Source organism: Terrapene carolina, unplaced genomic scaffold (assembly GCF_002925995.2).
Source record: "Terrapene carolina triunguis isolate 2854851 unplaced genomic scaffold, T_m_triunguis-2.0 Scaffold189, whole genome shotgun sequence".
Taxonomy (NCBI): domain Eukaryota; kingdom Metazoa; phylum Chordata; order Testudines; family Emydidae; genus Terrapene; species Terrapene triunguis.
Window position 1 is genome coordinate 1,436,185 of NW_020664540.1, and position 18,667 is coordinate 1,454,851.

Below are 18,667 nucleotides of genomic sequence, written 5' to 3' on the forward strand. Positions count from 1 at the left end.
TTCATCCACCCAGTCACCTGACTACTCCCTTACTCCTTCCCAGGTGGGTCTAGCAACCAAAACACCTGCCTGGGCCAGCTGGGAGAGATGAGAGCCATGTCTCAACTACTCTGCAAGGTTGCTGGTCCTGGGCTCATAAAGGAACACTATCCTGGGTTTTTCCTGTCCATTCACCCTCCCAGAAACTAACTATTCCATGGGACCACCTGCCTCTCATCTCCTTCCAGGTAACCAGAACAGACATTGGGTAATTGGCTTCTCACACAACCTATCCTGACCTTAAAGAGCCAGAACCAGCCCATCATAGTCACTTTTAAAGGGCTGGGAAAGTAAATAATATTTGGCTGCAAACATACAGCCCCAGTTCAGCAAAGTACTTAAGCACGTCAATGGACTCCGCACTTGCCTGAAGTCATCATGTTCTTTGCTGAATTGGGGCAACCAAGCCATTTCCCAAGTTGTACAGTCAGTTCTTAGGGTCACTGGCTTCCAGAACAGCACACAGATGGAGCAGTGCTTGGTCAGAACTGATCTTCACTACAAATTTATGCTGTTACGATGAGGACAACAATCATTACATTTCAGGGTGAAAAGTTTAAAATGTCAGATGAGAAGCTGCACAGAATCATAGAATATCAGGGTTGGAAGGGACCTCAGGAGATCATCTAGTCCAACCCCCTGCTCAAAGCAGGACCAATCCCCAGACAGATTTTTGCCCCAGAGCCCTAAATGGCCCCCTCAATGATTGAACTCACAACAGTGGGTTTGGCAGGCCAGTGCTCAAACCACTGAACTATCCCTGCCTCCCACCCACAATACCATAATGATAAAAATGATCAATGAATCCAGACTTTAATGCAACTGGTATGGTCTACTGATGATTATCCCCACTAACACTTTCTAGGCCACATCTACAGGTTCTTAAGTACACAGGGACAGATATTCAGTGCTTAAAGCACTAGCTTGTGCTGTGGGAAACACAGGTTCAATTCCTGCTCTGCTGCAAACATCCTGTGTGAAGCTTGGCAAGTCCCCCAGGCTCTCTGTGCCTCAGCTGTAAAATGGGGATAATAGTGCTCCCCTATAAATACTTTAAAGATGCAGTAGTGAGCTCAGATACTATGGTGATAGAAGCCATGTAAGTACCGTAGCTAGAAAGAGGTTGGGTGTATACTGAGGGAACTGCATCCATGGCCAGTATTCTGTAGACAGGCACAGATGCTCCATTATTGGTGAGAATTGTTAACGTCTCCCTGTGGGAAGGCTGGATTCCATTCTCCATTAAACAAGAAGTGCTGCCCCTGCTAAACAAAGTTCCCCTAGGATACCGTGATCAGTAATGGGCACCACATTACCAGGAGAAACAACCTGCAGGGAGTTCAGAGAAGAGCAGTGCACACCACTATGCTTGCTCTGTTCTAATGCAGATCACGCCAGGGTGAACCTTTCATTTGTTAGGCTAAATGGCTGCAATGAGCTGTCTTGTGCTTGAGCCATCCTTGAAAAGCACTTGAAAGCTTCAGCTGGCCAGAGTGCAGGGGCTGACCTCGGGAGTGGGGTGAGCCATCTGTGGGTAGGTGGGCAGATTATGTGCTACGGATGAATTCCACTCAGTGCAGCAGAGCTGGGGGACTGCCAGAGGGCTGGTTACAGCGCCCCAATTCTTTGTTCAGCTCTTCCCTAACATGGTTAGAGTACCATCTGCCAGTTAAAGACAGATGGAGCACCATACAATCCAGCCACACCTCTTTCCTGGGCTCTGAGCCAGGGCTGCAGCAGAGGTAATGCAGGAGCCAACTGTGATTTCCCTAACCCCACTGGAAACTCCACAACACCAGGGGAATCCCTAAGTGAGATGCAGGTGATTTCCAATCTGTGTAGCACAAAGTGAGCAAAATAGGGAAGTCAATCTGCCCCATAATGCCTATTCTTTAGACCCTCTCTCTCTCTCCCCCCACAGGACCCTCTGTTGCTTCTCTCTCTCTCGTCAGTTCTTGGCGAAGTTCAAGGTTGTGCTCTACAGAGCCCTAGATGGTCAGGGATTCAGCTACCATGATACCATTTATAAATTGGTAGGTATCTAGGGGCTTGTCTTCATGTACAGTGCTATGTACAGCTGTCTTCATGTACAGCTGCGCTGCTGTAGCGCTTTAGTGAAGACGCTCCTATGCCGATATAGCACTGCCTACACAGGGGGTTAGGTCAGTATAACTACGTCACTCAGGGGTGTGGATTTTTTCACGCCCTTGAGCGACGTAGTTATTCCGATATAGGTCTGTAGTGTAGACATGGCCTAGGTCTGGAAAGGAAATCCATTCACTAAGAGCAAGCAAAATCAAACTCATAGAAAAGACACTGTTATGCAGGAAGCTAGGTGGCTCCCATGAAGTGTGTCTTTGGCCTATGGGCAGTGCGGGTAGGCATGATAGCTGCCTTCCATTAGATTAGGATAAATGAGGGAGCAGTTAAATGCCTCTTTCATGAGTAGAAGCCACCACCCAAAATAACATACCAGCATGGCAAGGCTGGAGTAGGAGTTGAGCCATGTGGTCTAAGGAATTTAGAATACAAACGCAGGGAGGCGGGGCATTGTTTGATATAGCTGAGCATGTCTGTGAGCCAGAAGAAATCAGAAGAAGACAGAAAGCAGCAAGAAATCCAAGGAGACAGTAAGAGAAGCGCTGGTAGTGAGACCATGAGAGAAAGCCAAGAGAGAGTTTTTGGGACAGTGCGCTGACTGGAAAAGAGCTTGGAACTGTGAGCAAAGAAAATGCCTCTTGTTGTTTGATTCCTACTGTGCTTAGGGAAACAGGACTTTGTGTCCATTCTTTGTAAATAAACAGGACTGCACCAAAGAAATACCTATAATCAATTTCTCCTCCTAACCCACAAGGGCCTGAATATTGGCTAATCTTTCCCTTTATGTTCCTTCAGCATCACTGCCTTGAAGCTCAAGAAGGACCATGCTCAGAACTAAGAGGGAAACTGAAAGGTATAAAGAAAAAGAGGAATTACTTGGAACATACCTTCTGTACATATTAAAGCCCCATTCATAAATGAGAAGACATTTGCTGAAGCTCATATCACCGTCTGTAAGTGTGGAAAGGTGAGAGGACAAACAGGCATTACAACATTTTGTATAGGTAGTGAGCAATCCTGCTTCTTTGAAGACATCTCTTTTACATCTCAGGTTGGGAAAAATTGTGGTTTCCAACTGACTCAGATGATCTTTTAATGCAGACTCATCTGTGTTGCTAGCAGACACAAAGGAGGGAATCTGTGTTGCCATGCACTCCATTAGCAGTTTCTCCAGATCTTTATTCCAGTATTTTGGGCTCCACGTTGAAACAGATTCCATGTCTTTGACACTGTCAAACCATTCTTTTTCTTTCTCTTTCTTCCACTTCAGTGATGCACCTACTGATTTCAGTGGCTCCAGTAACATACTATCACCTCCACTGATTTCTTCTTGCACAACTGACCACATTCTTTCTGCTACTTTTTTGTAAAGTGAGTCAATCTTTATTTCACTCTTATGTTCAGATTGTTCCAGATCATAAATGTGATTACAAGCTTCAAGAAATTTTGCTTGATCTATCAATTCACAAATGGCTTGATCTGAAACAGAAAAAAAAACACAACCAGAAGTTTATTGACTTATCTATAGACTTTTCTATGGCAATCATCATAGTAATTACTGAGCAACTCACAAATAATAAGAATGTATTCTCATAACAGCCTTGTGAGGTAGGGAATCATTCCCATTTTACAGGTGGGTAGACTGAGGCCTGGTGCGGTTAAGTGATTTTCCCACAGTCATCTATAGTTAGGCTTGGCAGAATTCTATTTTTATATATATAAGTTTGACAAATAGTATTGATGTTTGTTTTTCAACACTTTTCAACATTTTTATCCATTTACATTTTCACAGTTGCACAAAATTATGGGGTTTAATCTTTTTTAAATTTTTTATGGATTTAAGCTTTCTCAGTTCTGGGAAATGGGACGAGTCAGACAATAATTATTTAATGGCACTAGATGCTGCAATTCAAAAAGTTAAAGCTTTATAACCCTTAAAACATAATTGTCAACATCACAAGTCAAAATATACAAAGTGAATAGCCTTAAATCAAACTCTAATAAGTTCTCAAGCAGCAGTTTTCTTACTCTGCCTAGCTGTAAATTTTGATTATTAGTGATAGAAACATTTCTTATCAGTTAGTGTGCACACAGGGAAAACAATGTTTACCGACATTTACCAATAAAAATCTAACTCTTCCAAGCCTAGCTACAGCAGAGCCAGGAAGGGAACCCTGCTCTAATGGGCGCCAATGCTGAACAGGCTGGTGTGATTGGTGATTGTTTCCAGGGTGTGACCAATTTCAAATACATCTGTGGAGAATGAGGTAGTTGTGTATTATTTTTTATACATATCATGGGCACCTCAGTATACTTGTGCCTGATTACACATAGTGAAAAGAAGTTGGAAGGGGGAAAACAGGAAATGAAACAATGGCAAAGATACGGTACAGTCCATAGAATACAAAGCGTCTCTAAGGAGACAAACAAGGAGCCATTGACTGGGGAATACTCAATGCCTGGCTCCAGCTACTATGGCAAGGTGCACTCTTCCCAGACCTAAACCGGGATCAAAGGGGATGCTAAAACCTTAAAGATGTTGGCCTAGGAAAGAAGGGAGTTGAGTGGGTTGTCATGATGGGGACAGACACACACATTGGGAGAGGGAGTCACAGAGCATGCTGCAGAATGCAGTGTCACTCTTCTGACCAGAGATGGGATTAACTGTGTTGAGTGGAGTTTATCAAAGCTTGCAAGGAAAGATTAAGGTGTAGGCTAGGGGGAATATGCACACAGGCATTTTTGCTGGGTACCTTTGCTTTGCAGGCTTTGTACCTTTGGGTGAATAACCAATGCTTTGTTTTGAAGAAGCTGTTTCTGTGTCCCTGCAAATTCATTTTGTCACAGGCTCCCAGAAGAAAAGGACCTGTAGGTGCCAAACCCAGTTGGGTCTGTCAGGTTAGCCAGAGGGCTGAATCCTGAGATTTAGCGTAAGGGTGGTAAAGCCACATGGTTCCAACCTTGGGAGTGGTTTAGGCAGCCAGGTCTGTCACCTGAGGGGTGCACTCGAGAGGGATTAAGGGTGTGTCTACACTGCACACTAAGCCCGGGCTGTGACTCCGGTTTGAGCCCAAGACCCCCTTCCATCCACACAGTCTGACTCAGGTCAGCAATCACTTAGGACCAGAATCCTAGGACCCTGCTTGGGTGTGGGTCAGAGCCTGAGACCTGCTGTGACTCAGATCCAAGCCCTGTCAGATCCAAGCCCTGTCATTTTGCAGCATGGACGCAGGTTAAGCTGCAGACCTGTGACAAAAGGTCTGCATAGTGCAGTGTGGACGTGGTAGCAAGGCTGTGAAACCCAGGTTTACAATGCAGTTTGTGGCTGTGCAAGCACGGGTTTGGAAACACCGAGTCCCCAAGCACAGGTCCCACAAACCTGAGCTTGAGGGCATTGTAGACACACCTTAAAAGGAGTCTAAAGCCCAGCTCGTCCTGTAACTGTGTCTATAAACTTTACGGTTTGTCATTAGAGTCGGGATCTAGGAGGGCATTGCAGGAGGGGATTCACATGGGAAAATATTTCCCAGAATCCAGCTTCCTACAAAACGCTTTATTGCATCTAGTTAAAAAGTGTGCTTTTAACTCTCTGGTTCTTGCAACAATCACTAAATATCAATTGCCTGTGGCAGATTTCTTTGGTATCGACATTTAAGGGCCCAGCACCTGCCAATAGATGTAGCGTGGAGAGGGAGCTATGTTGGCATAGGTTACCTACGCATGCTCCCCTGCACATTACTGGAAGAACAGACCACCATATGAACACTCTTACAACCAAACTCTGCTTTGTATCACATATTTCTTACAAACTAACCCAAGGCGCTTTGCAGAGATGGATAATATAGTTGCAAAGTGAAATACAAATGAGCAACAGAAAGGGGAGTAAAATTTAAAAACATAGGCCAGGAGAAATATACATTTCAGAAAGGATTTGAAACGGGAGGTGAATCCAGGAGGAGGAGAGAGATAGGAAGCCTATTCCAAATGGCAGGAGCTGATGAAAACAGTCTCCATGGTGAGAAGAAACAGAGGAGGCCAGTGGGGAGGACAGACTAGCAGAGAGTACCTGAGAGATACTGCCTCCCACCAGACTCTTTGTCCACAGGCTTCTCTTCAGTTTTCTCCTTCACAGAGGACAAATTCTTCAGCAATTTGTCTGCCATATTTTTCACTCTCGCTATCCCATTTGATTTCTGCTCCTTTTGAGCCTCTTTGGGAAGCATTGATGTATTTTCACCAGAAGATGCTCCCTGCAGCTTTCTCCTTCCAGTGAATCGGCAGCAGGCACGCTTCATTTTCCTCATACTCCCAGCAAGAGCCAAGTGTTTGCTATCAGGTTGGGAAGGCTAACTGGAAAATGTTGGCACCACGGTAACTCAATGTGATTTTACAGTTTCAGCCTTAAGAATTCCTTTCCGTGAGACGACGTCTGTCCCCAGATTCAGTATCAGTGCTACTTCCTGCTTTAACTGACTTCCAGACCACTCAGCCAACTTCGTATCACAGTTTAGTCCAGTAGTATATATAAGCTACCAGCTCTATTATGTAAATGTTCCCCTGCAGCATTACAGCAGCAAATGTTTAATACATAACCTAACCACAAGTGCTGGAGGAAAGCCAGGGGAATTTTCAGCAGTTTCTAAATGACTAAAATTTCCCTGGATGCTGCCAACTTATTTAGATTCAGAGTCCTCTCAGTCCAAGAGATTTTGTTGTTGACAGTGTCCATGAATACACACAGCAGCTCTACACTGCTGCACATGCCTTTCTACTGACTCTGTGTTATTTCTCAGCACCGAGATCATCCCTTAGTTTAGACCCAAATTTGCCTCCATCTTTAAGAAAATCAAATATTCTGCCCTTGGGTTTGCAAACCCCGAAAGGACTGGCATTGGTTTTCATTGTTCATTCATATGAGGTTCTTATGTGATGAGAATGACCTGAACTCCTGGGGTACCCAACAGCTGCCTGGGACTGCCCTCCAGCAGTTATACACAACCCAGCATTTTTAAATTAAGAAAATGAAAATTTTAAAGTTATGGGGGCAACAATTCCCTTGGTTATCTACCAACAAGAGAACCAGCCAGCCTCTCTCATCCCTGTCTGTGTATGGTATCCTACATAATTAGGGCCTTTCTTTTCATATATGCAAGTACAGTAACTCCCATTGTTCTTCATTGGGATGGCTGTAAGTGTGGAAAGAGGAACAAACACATGAAAATGTATCTTTAAATGTATCCATTGTATTACTAAAAGTCTATTGATCGATAGATATTTTACACCAGCTGAGGACCGAACCCTGAATATTTAAAGGGCAAGGCAACTTGTGCCCCTATAGATGCTGATAATCCCCAACTTTCTTCCACTGCTATTATGACCCACTAGAGCAGAGCAAAGAATCTGGAATTAATAATTTTTTCAATTCATCAAATTTTGTCATTTATATGTGTGTGTGTCTGTGAAATGTACATAAACAGACTGTGATTTTCTTGTAATTCAAGTGAATTCACTAATTGCATTTCTGCTAATAACTCTTGGGTTGCAGATAATTCACACATCGTGAATGTTAGCAATTTGTGCTATATTGCTGGCTTCCAGAAATCACATAGTATTGCTTTTCTCTCCCAACTGGCAGTAGGTAACCACAGAGTGTGAATTACAAAGCTGAGAATTCTATAACCGAATATGCAATTTGAAATTTGCTTTTGGCAAATACTAGAGAATCCAAGCTGAGATTTTGATTCCCTCCAGCAATTCATGCAAGGTAAGGTCAAGAACTCAAATGTTTGCAGCAAACCAAATCCTGCTCTCACTCACCTCCATGATACTACGGAAGTAAAATGATCAGGACTTGGATGGACCCACTTATGTGCAGAGAAACACACGCTGGACCTCATCATAAAGGGGGAAATGTTTTCCCTCCCTCTCGAACACAACAGAAACAGTGAAGTTCTAATGCACTGTGTGTGGTGGTAAAATTCATGAAGCCCAGAAAAGGGTCCTCAATATGGTGAGCCACAGGGCTGTGCTTCATGACGTGTCCTTTACCCCAGCTAACAAAAGATCCAGTGGTATGATGAGGAGCAGAATCCGATGCGTACGCAACTATGTATATCTGCTAGTCAAACTCCACACTGGGGGCAGAGGAAAATTCTGCCCCCTCAACACCTACAGACATTTTCTTGGGCCCAGATCTAGGAAGAGGTTCTGGCCCATGTTTACCAGACTGAATTCATACACAGTAAATCTAATTTAATGCATCAAATTGCAAAAAAGTATATTTATGTTTTAAAAGTCTCTCTCTAAACTAATAAGAGAAAGACAATTGAGGTGTTAAAGGAGCACTCAAGGAAGATAAGGCCATTGCGGAGAAGCTAAATGAATCCTTTGCATTAGTCTTCACTGCTGAGAATATGAAGAAGGTTTCCACACCTGATACATTCTTTTTAGGTGAAATTCTGAGGAACTGCCCCAGACTGAGGTGTTAATAGAGGAAGTTTGGGAACAAATTGACAAATTAAACAGTAATAAGTCCCCAGGACCAGATGGTATTCACCCAAGAGTTCTGAAGGAACTCAAATATGAAATTGCAGAACTACTAACTGTGGTATGTAACCTATTGCTTAAATCAGCCTCTGTGCCAAATGACTTACTCCTGGGGGAATTCTGTGTCACTGTGCATGCACAGAATTCATGTCCCCTGCAGATTTCTTTGCTTCCCCGCAGAAAAATGACTTCTGATGGAGAAGCAAAGGGAAGCCTCAAGACTGGTCACATGCCCTCCCCAGCAGCTCAGGCAGGTCAGTTTGGGTGCCTGGAGCAGCCAGTAAAGATGTAAATCACTGCCAGGGGGGAGGTGAGGTGCTGGGCAGTCATGCGTCTGAGAGAGAAAGACATTCTGTCCCTCTCGCATGCTATTGCGACATGCTTGGCATGGAGGGGCAGGGCTTTGGGGTGTTTCTGAGCAGGTAGGCGTGGGGAAGGCTCTGTCCCCTCAGACAGAGCAGAATGTAGCAGCCTGCCTGCTTAGTGAATTGTTCCCATTCTCTTTGTGAATTACCCAAGAGTATAAAACAGATGTAAAAATTTTAAGGCTCCTTTACATTGCCAGAGTGGGGTAAAGGAGTCTTATTGTAAGGACAGTATGGCTTATAAATGCTTATGGTGCTTTAGTGATTAGAACTGGTCTAAATGTTTGGACTGAAAACATTTCCTATGAAAATATGCTCCATGAACTGTTTGCTACTGAGCTTTCTGGAGATGGTAAGTAGCCAATATAAATTGTGAGTTTGATTCATCAGCCCTCACTTGCTCTTCAGTTGCCTATGATGTAACACGGAGCATATGGCTGCATATATTTGTAACCCTTCTGCCAGGCCAAGTGATAGCAGCAAGGGCCGGGTTCAGTACATAGGGGTCCCTTCCCAACAGCGTGACACAGAACCAGCTCGAGCCCCCACCCAGTGACCTGGGAAAATCTTACACACACCCCTGGGCGCCTCGAAGAGGCAATACTTCCCCTCTCGCAAGCACAGAGCCTCGGTGTAGCAGAAAAATGTTTAATAACAAGAGGTAAACGACATAGCATTAAATTGGGAAAACACCACAACTAGAGTTCATAGACCAAACCCTGAGCGAAGACCCACCCCAGCAAATTGGGCCGTGTCCTTTCCCGTTGGTTCTTGAAACCCGCAACCAAAGTCCCAAAAGTCCAACAACCCCAAAGTCTCTCGGGTCCAGCAACCCAAGAATCACCAAAGTCCCAAAAGTCCAACAACCCCCCAAAGTCTCTGTCCCTGGTCAGTGCAGCCCCAGAGTTCAGGGGGGAGGGGCGCAGGGTGTTAAGGGGCACCTTACGTGATTCGAGACCAACCGGCCGCCTCTCCGTGGGGTTCCGCCGCAGCCTTCACCACGAGCCGCTCCACTCCACCTGCTGTCCCGTGAGCCGCTCCTGCCGTCCCACGAACTGCTCTGCTCTGCTCCGCTCACCGACCTGTGAGCCGCCCGGCTCCACTCCGCTCCGACCGTCCCCGCAAGGCTCCGCTCTGCCAGCTGCTCCTCCAGCTGCTCTGCTCCGCTCCGCTCACCGACCTGTGAGCCGCTCAGCTCCGCTCTGCTCTGCTCTGCTCTGCTCCAACCATCCCCGCGAGGCTCCACTCGGCTAGCTGCTCCTCCAGCCGTCCCCGCAAACTGCTCCGCCAGCCGCTTAGCAATTCAGGCTCCCCCACTAGTTAACACAGCCTCAGTGATCTCAGCTCTTAGTAACTTTAGCTCTTTTGTGATTTCAGCTCATAGTGATTTCAGCTCATAGTAGGGGAGCCCCAGTGCTGGTGCACTAGTGGCCCAAAGTGAACTCAGCTCAGCAGCCTGTAACTAGACTCCTAAGGGAATCAAAGTTAGCTCTGACATTCAACAGTGGAGAGAGGAGGAGGTGCAATTGGTGTTTCAGGCTCACGCAGGGGCCCCACACCACCAGGTACCAATACCTGCCCCCAACCTCTCTCAATTCACTGGGTTTTGTAACCCATGCCCCTTGACAAGCAAATGCTACTTAGGTAATGGTGACGGATTCACTCAGTCCTTCTGTCATACAACAGTTCCACTGGCCTTGATTCACAGAATCAGGGTAACAAAACTTTATTCTTCCTGCCCCAATAACAGAGAAACTGGGGATCCCACACCAGCCAAAGTAACCACTTTTGGTTGCTGTGGGCTCATGCTAGGCGTGTGGGTGTGCCTATGCAAACGAGATCCGCCCCTGGAGTTCTTTTCCACACTCGCCATAATTCACCACCAGATGTCAGGGTAGAGCTCATCCTGACTCTGCTTACATATTTGTTGACTAATAACTAGAAATAAAGGGTCAAACTTACCTACATTACTATTAGACAAATGAGGTTTGGGGATTTCCTCTAATGCTGCACAGAATTCCCCAGGAGTAATGACTGGAGGATAGCTAATGTAATGCTTATTTTTAAAGAGGCAATGCTGGCAATTAAAGGTCAGTAAACCTAATTTCAGTACCAGACAAAATGGTGGAAACTATAGTAAAAAACAGAATTATCAGACACATAGATGAACTTGATTTTTTGGGGAAGAGTCAACACAGCATTTGTAAAGGAAATCACGCCTTCCCAATCTATTAGAATTTTTTGAGGGGGTCAACAAATATGTGGACAGGGCGATCCAGTGCATATAGTTTACTTGGACTTTCAGAAAGCCTTTGCAAAAGTCCCTCACCAAAGCATCTCAAGAAAAGTAGGCAGTCTTGGGTAAGAGGGAAGGACCTCTCATTGATCAGTAATGGGTTGTAAAACAGGAAATAAAAGGTAGGAATAAATGGTCAGTTTTCAGAATGGAGTGCAATAAATAGCGGTGTCCTCCAGGAATCTGTACTGGGTTCAGTGCTGTTCAACACATTCATAAATGATCTGTAAAAAAGGGTAAACAGTGAGGTGGCAAACTTTGCGAATGACACAAAATTACTCAGGATCGCTAAGTCCAAAGCAGACTGTGAAGAGTTACAAAGGGATCTCACAAAACTGGGTGACTGGGCAACAAAATGGCAGATGAAATTCAATGTTCATAAATGCAAAGTAATGCACATTGGAAAACATAATCCCAACTGTACATACAAAATGGTGGGATTTAAGTTAGCTGTTACCAAGATCTCAAGAAAGAGATCTTGAAGTAATCGTGGATAGTTCTCTGGAAACATCTGCTCAGTGTGCAGTGGCAGTCAAAAAAGCCAAGGATGTTAGGAACCATTAGGAAAGGGCTAGATAATAAAACAGAAAATATCATAATGCCACTATATAAATCCACGGTAAGCTGGGAGCCGATGACAGGAGATGGATCACTTGATGACTACCTATTCTGTTCATTCCCTCTGAAGCATCTGGCATTGGCCACTGTCGGAAGACAGGATACTGGGCTAGATGAATCATTGGTCTGACCCAGTATGGCTGTTCTTATGTTAATACACTCAGAGCTAAGCTGAAATTCCACTCTTAACTTGCTCTGTTTTGTTTAAATAATTGCAATTTGTTTTCTTTTTCTCTCATTACTGTTAATAAGGGAGTCAAGGAGCTACACCAATTTCCAGCAGCTGAGTATCTGGTCCCATTAATTATTAAAGCCATAGTTGTTACAAACCATATATCATTAAAGAATGGTTTCACTAGGTATCAGAACTTAAGGGGTAAATTTTCCATGCAGCAGTTAGAACAGCGTTTCTCAAACTGGGGTCGCCGCTTGTGTAGGGAAAGCCCCTGGCGGGCTGCAGGGAGGGCGGCCAGTACGTCCCTCGGCCTGCACCACTTCCCGCAGCCCCCATTGGCCTGGAGCAGCGAATTGCGGCCAGTGAGAGCCGCAATCGGCCAGACCTGCGGACGCGGCAGGTTAATAAACTGGCCCGGCCCGCCAGGGGCTTTCCCTACACAAGCGGCGACCCCAGTTTGAGAAACACTGATTTAGAATGAATGGGATACATACAGTTAAATCTCTGGGTATGGCATCCAGAATTTACCCTCAAGGTATCCCTACATTTCTATGCCAGGGAAATCCTACTAGTTTCTATTTTGAAACCGTGTACATTTTATCCTGCTTTTTGCCGACATTTTCTATTTTTATCTTGGTGTCTCAAGTTTCCTGCTCTTTCCTACAGTGCAAACCATCAGATAACAGTTACATTCCCTAGCAACAAGACAAGGAAGCAGGAAATAAAAAATTGTAAACACGTTTGATAGAATAAACATAAAAGAGCTGGTCAAAATCTGAAATTCCCATCACCTGAGAAATTCTGATTGTGACATACCGGGGGGTACAATCTAGACTGGTGAGTAGCTGTGCAACCCCTGCCTTCGAATCTGGGGTGCCCTTTACACTGCTTTGCTGCTGTAGCCTCCAGTCAGGATTGCTCACTGTAGCATTACGCCCCACATTCCTCATAGTAATATTATCAGGATATGAGTATGGCATAATTATGATGTATTTTGTGCAAGATAAGGCATGTGAGATATCATTGAAAAGGTTATGATTCACTGAATATGATTATCCTACTTGTATGCATGTATCATTCTGGTATCTGAAGTTAGGAATATTGTCTATGCATCTATCACAAATGTGTTTACACCTGGGAAATGCCCAGAGCTGGGTGCGTGGGGGCCCCCCTGGCCAGAGGTTCCATTGCCCCCGCAAGGCCAGATGCTGAGCCCCACTTGTCCCAGCGCCTCTCAGGCTGGGGACAGGAGTTGGATTGTGAAGGGGCTTTGGGAACGGGAGCTGCTCTGGGTCTGCCGGCCCTGGGGGAAAACCTGGGGCATGGTGGGGGGGGAAGAGCGGTCTCCCCAGTCTGTTCTGTTTTGCCAGGCTCTGACCTGCTGGCTCATGCCACTTGCAGCTGCTGGGAAGGGAAGGGGGCTGGGGGGAATTGCTGTCCCAGCCGCAGGAGCCAGAGCTGGATTCTCCTGAGCCAACGTCACCCGAAGTCTTGCCAGGGCGGCTTGCCCCTGCTCTGCGTCCCAGGTACCAGCTCTGCCTGCTGACAGGACTGTGAAGCCTGGGGTGGCTCAGCAAGCAGCACTTTGAGCAAAGTGGCTAGTAATTTGTCTGGGGAGAGGTGGAGCTGGGAGGGCTCCCTTCCCTGTAACTGAAGCTGGCGGACCTCCCCATGGAGCCTGCCTGAGGGGGAGCTGCAGATTTCCCTACATAAACCTGCCCTGGCAGGTGGGGAGCAAGGGGCAGTGGGGGTGGACTTTCTTTCCCCCCTCTCTTTCTTTTCCCTTCCCCCCCACCCCTTCGGGGAGCAAAAGGCAGCTGCTTTCCCCACTTCTGGCACCTTTTCTGGAGCCAAGTGCAGAACCTGGGCCAGTCTCGGCCAGTAGGGCAGGGAAGTGGGGGGTCGGCTGTAGGTGGGGGGGGAAGGGGGACACTGAAGATCCTGTGCCTAGGGGTGCATAAGGTGTAAATACGATCCTGATTAGAACTGGGAAAAGTACAGAGAAGGGCAACAAAAATTATTACAGGTATGGAACTGTTTCCATATAAGGCGAGATTAACAAGACTGAAGAAAAGAGAAGGCTAAGGGGGGATATGACAGACGGCTATAAAATCATGAATGACGTGGAGAAAGTGACTAAGGAAGTACTATTTACCTTTTCACATAACATAAGAACCAGGGGTCACCCAATGAAATGGATAGGCAGCAGGTTTAAAACAAAGACAAGGAAGTACTTCACACAACACACAGTCCACCTGTGGAACACACTGCCAGGGGATGTTATGAAGGCTAAAAGTATAACTGGGTTCAAAAGAGAATTAGATAAGTTCATGGAGGATAGACCCATCCATGGCTATTAGCCAAGATGATGAGGGACGCAATCCCATGCTCCAGGTGTCCTAAACTCTAGCTGTCAGAAGCAGGGATTGAACGACGGAGGATGGATCATTCAACGGTTGCCCTGTTCTGTTCATTCCCTCTGAAGCCTCTCGCACTGGCCACTGTTGGAGGACATGAAACTGGGCTAGATAGACCATTAGTCTGTCCCAGTATGGCTGTTCTTATGTTAACTGGTAACACACTAGTCACTAATATTATTGTGTGATGTATATATGGATGATATAGGAAAAGTTATAAATGTGTGCTGGAAATATGTTGCTAAATCACCCTGCCCTAGATAAAGGAGTGTGGTTCCACCTGGTTGAATGTTTCTACAATATATGGAGAGAAAATGGAAGTATATTTATATAAAAGATAAACCAAGCCATCAAACTAGTGAATGGGAGAGATAGCTAGTTAACTATCACAATGGGGGAGGAGACTGCAAAAACTAGCATGACATCAGCTCCCTGGTGGAGACAGCTCCCAGGAGGGCTTCCTGACTTTGAAAACAAAGGAACACTTTGAGGTTATAAGCAGGGAGAGGAAGTCATTTTGGAGTCCTTCACCTGAAGAGAAAAAAAAAAATCAAGCACTTTGGGCTCTGTGTTGGATCCTGGTCAGGACCTGGCGAGCCCTGGTGGAAGAATGACTGTAGTGAGAAAACTACTCTGAACAAAAAGCCCTACTGTGTGAAGTTAGGTTTTAGTCTTAGAAGCATATTGTTACTTTTGTTTGTGTGTAACCATTTCTATCCCAATTCCATCTGCTTGGTATCATTTAAATAGCTGCTCTTTGTTAAAAAAACTCAACCTTGTTTTATTACACACCCATCTCAGTGCAGCGTTTCAAACTGAAGAGTACAATCCTTAGCCAAACTAACAGGCTGGTGCTGTGTACTGTCTCTTTAAATGAGCAGCCAACTTGAGATGGTGTTGTGAGTGCTAGAGTGAGGGGGACTGGACATTGCAGGGGAGATGGTTTTGAAGAAGCTCAGGACTGGAAGGGCTGTTGGCGTCACCCTGCAAGGAGTAACCAGACTGGTGAAAGCTAGGGTGAAACCACTGCACTGTAGCAGGCTGCTGGTGTTAGAGCTCTGAGCCAAAGCGGCACAGCACAGAAGCACACAGGGTTACAGGGCAGGTGGTGACATGACCTCTTACGGGTCTGGGTGAACCCCCAAAGGGGCACAGCTGGGTGTGTTGATGAAAACCTTTTACTGCATTCCCTGCTTCCCATCTTCTACAGCCATCAGAGTCTGTTGTCACAAAAGATCAACCATAGCAGAGGATGGAATGACAGTAGAAAACTTAGAGTATTTTCTTCTGATCAATGTAATTCTGTTTCTTTACAGCCTCCTTGAATTCATGTGCCAAATGACCAGCTTCTTCCTCCTCAAAGCTCACTTCTTCCAGGCTGCGGCCTGGCCTACCACCTCTAATCCTCCACTGTACTGGAAGTCTTTGCTTCAGACATCGGATTAGATCTCTAGCACTATTTTATCCATAGTGCAAGGGGTGAAAACATTATCTATTCTCTCTACCAAACCGGGTTGGGGGGAGGGGGGGAGATTTCCATTCTGCCCTGGCCCCTTTACGCGATTCTGGACACTGAAAAAAAGCAAATCTCCCCGGCCTAAAGGGGTTCCCTGCATCTTGTAGCACAGCAGCAACAACCCCGTGCTGCTTGGATGTTGCCAAGGCTCGGTACTCTTGCCATTTTCCAACAGTGTGTAACCCCTTTATCTTTCGGGACTTTTTTAAAACAAAATATTTCAAATAAATTCCCTGCGGAGTTCCTCTAGTCATCTTAGACTTAACCTTGCTATCTAGCCGTTTCCCGTTTTTTGCCTGTGTACAAAAACTCTTTATAATAAATGGATTGTATGGCTAACTTGAGCAATAATTTAGTCATTGGGTTTAGATACTAATCAGAGGAAGTCAGACGATCTGCACTTCTCTTACAATGCAATGCCTTTGTAAGATTCCAACTGCAACAATTAATATTCCAACTGCAGCAATTTAATGGTGCCCCACCTCATTTTGTAGAGACGGGGATCGGTTATGTAAAGACAATGATGAATATACAATGGACATTGTTTGTTCAATAGAAGCTGCTATATAACTTGTACATGAATGCTGCCAGGGTAGCTGGAGGTCCCGGATGACTGGAAAAAGGCTAATGTAGTGCCCATCTTTAAAAAAGGGAAGAAGGAGGATCCGGGGAACTAACAGGCCAGTCAGCCTCACCTCAGTCCCTGGAAAAATCATGGAGCAGGTCCTCAAGGAATCAATTATGAAACACTTAGAGGAGAGGAAAGTGATCAGGAACAGTCAGCATGGATTCACCAAGAGGAGGTCGTGCCTGACTAACCTAATTGCCTTCTATGATGAGATAACTGACTCTGTGGATGAGGGGAAAGTAGTGGATGTGTTATTCCTTGACTTTAGCAAAGTTTTTGATACGGTCTCCCACAGTATTCTTGCTGCCAAGTTAAAGAAGTATGGGCTGGATGAACGGACTGTAAGGTGGATAGAAAGCTGGCTAGATTGTCGGGCTCAACGGGTAGTGATCAATGGCTCCATGTCTAGTTGGCAGCCAGTTTCAAGCGGAGTGCCCCAAGGGTCGGTCCTGGGGCCGGTTTTGTTTAGTATCTTTATTAATGATCTGGAGGATGGAGCGGACTGCACTCTCAGCAAGTTTGCCGATGATACTAAACTAGGAGGCGTGGTAGATACACTAGAGGGTAAGGATCGGATACAGAGAGACCTAGACAAATTAGAGGATTGGGCCAAAAGAAACCTGATGAGGTTCAACAAGGACAAGTGCAGAGTCCTGCACTTAAGACGGAAGAATCCCATGCACAGCTACAGACTAGGGACCGAATGGCTAGGTAGCAGTTCTGCAGAAAAGGACCTAGGGGTCACAGTGGACGAGAAGCTGGATATGAGTCAACAGTGTGCTCTTGTTGCCAAGAAGGCTAACGGCATTTTGGGCTGTATAAGTAGGGGCATTGCCAGCAGATCGAGGGACGTGATCGTTCCCCTTTATTCGACATTGGTGAGGCCTCATCTGGAGTACTGTGTCTAGTTTTGGGCCCCACACTACAAGAAGGATGTGGAAAAATTGGAAAGAGTCCAGCAGAGGGCAACAAAAATGATTAGGGGTCTGGAGTGCATGACTTATGAGGAGAGGCTGAGGGAACTGGGATTGTTTAGTCTCCAGAAGAGAAGAATGAGGGGGGATTTGATAGCAGCCTACAACTACCTGAAGGGGGGTTCCAAAGAGGATGGAACTCGGCTGTTCTCAATGGTGGCAGATGACAGAACAAGGAGCAATGGTCTCAAGTTGCAGTGGGGGAGGTCTAGGTTGGATATTAGGAAACACTATTTCACTAGGAGGGTGGTGAAGCACTGGAATGCGTTACCTAGGGAGGTGGTGGAGTCTCCTTCCTTGGAGGTTTTTAAGGCCCGGCTTGACAAAGCCCTGGCTGGGATGATTTAGTTGGGAAGTGGTCCTGCTTTGAGCAGGGGGTTGGACTAGATGACCTCCTGAGGTCCCTTCCAACTCTGATATTCTATGATTCAAGATATCCAGAGAGGGATATCTTGCCCCTTTTGCTTGATTTCAAAACAAACTGACGTCACCACAACTTTGAACAAAATGCACGAATACGTGACAGAAAAAAATATTAATTGTGGTGACAACATATTCGGGGGACAATATAGCAAATGATGCAGCAAGTTAGAATGTAAACTAATGCAAAACCATTTTTTAAAACTACACCATGTACTAACAGAAAAGTGTCACTTCTCTCATAAGTAGAAAGGTCAATGATCAAAGAAATAATTATGCAAATCATTAGCGAGGCATACTTCTCTTTAGATTTGTACTTCTTTCTTTAGTTCTACAGCACAAGTAGAATTACTAGGTTTTGTGATGTTCCTACACGAGAGTTTATTTTGTTAGTTATGCAGTACTAGTCACGTACAATGCTATGTGAAGTAGAGTATTGTTTTGTACTATCCTGTTGGGTTATTAACTTCTTTAAATAAGCAATGCAAATATTGATCCAAAAAAAGTGTCATTGACTTGACCTCTCCACTTTCTCCTATCCCTCAACAGATGCTTGCCAGGGTTCAGTGGGGC

The 18,667-nt window shown here is 45.4% G+C and overlaps 1 protein-coding gene across 4 annotated transcripts in view; it reads right to left on the bottom strand.

Annotated features, from left to right (window-relative positions):
• LOC112118765 (exocyst complex component 3-like protein) overlaps window positions 1-6,622 on the bottom strand; it is a 34,941-nt gene extending 28,319 nt beyond the window's left edge. For all 4 annotated transcript variants that reach the window (XM_024217185.3, XM_024217184.3, XM_024217186.2 and 1 more), the window contains exons 1-2: window positions 6,206-6,622; window positions 3,027-3,618 (exon numbers count right to left, since the gene is read on the bottom strand). In XM_024217185.3, the coding sequence (XP_024072953.2) occupies window positions 3,027-3,618; window positions 6,206-6,443 (830 nt within the window). In that variant the 5' untranslated portion in view covers window positions 6,444-6,622. The remainder of the gene's footprint in view (window positions 1-3,026; window positions 3,619-6,205) is intronic.
• Between the last annotated feature and the right edge of the window lie 12,045 nt (window positions 6,623-18,667).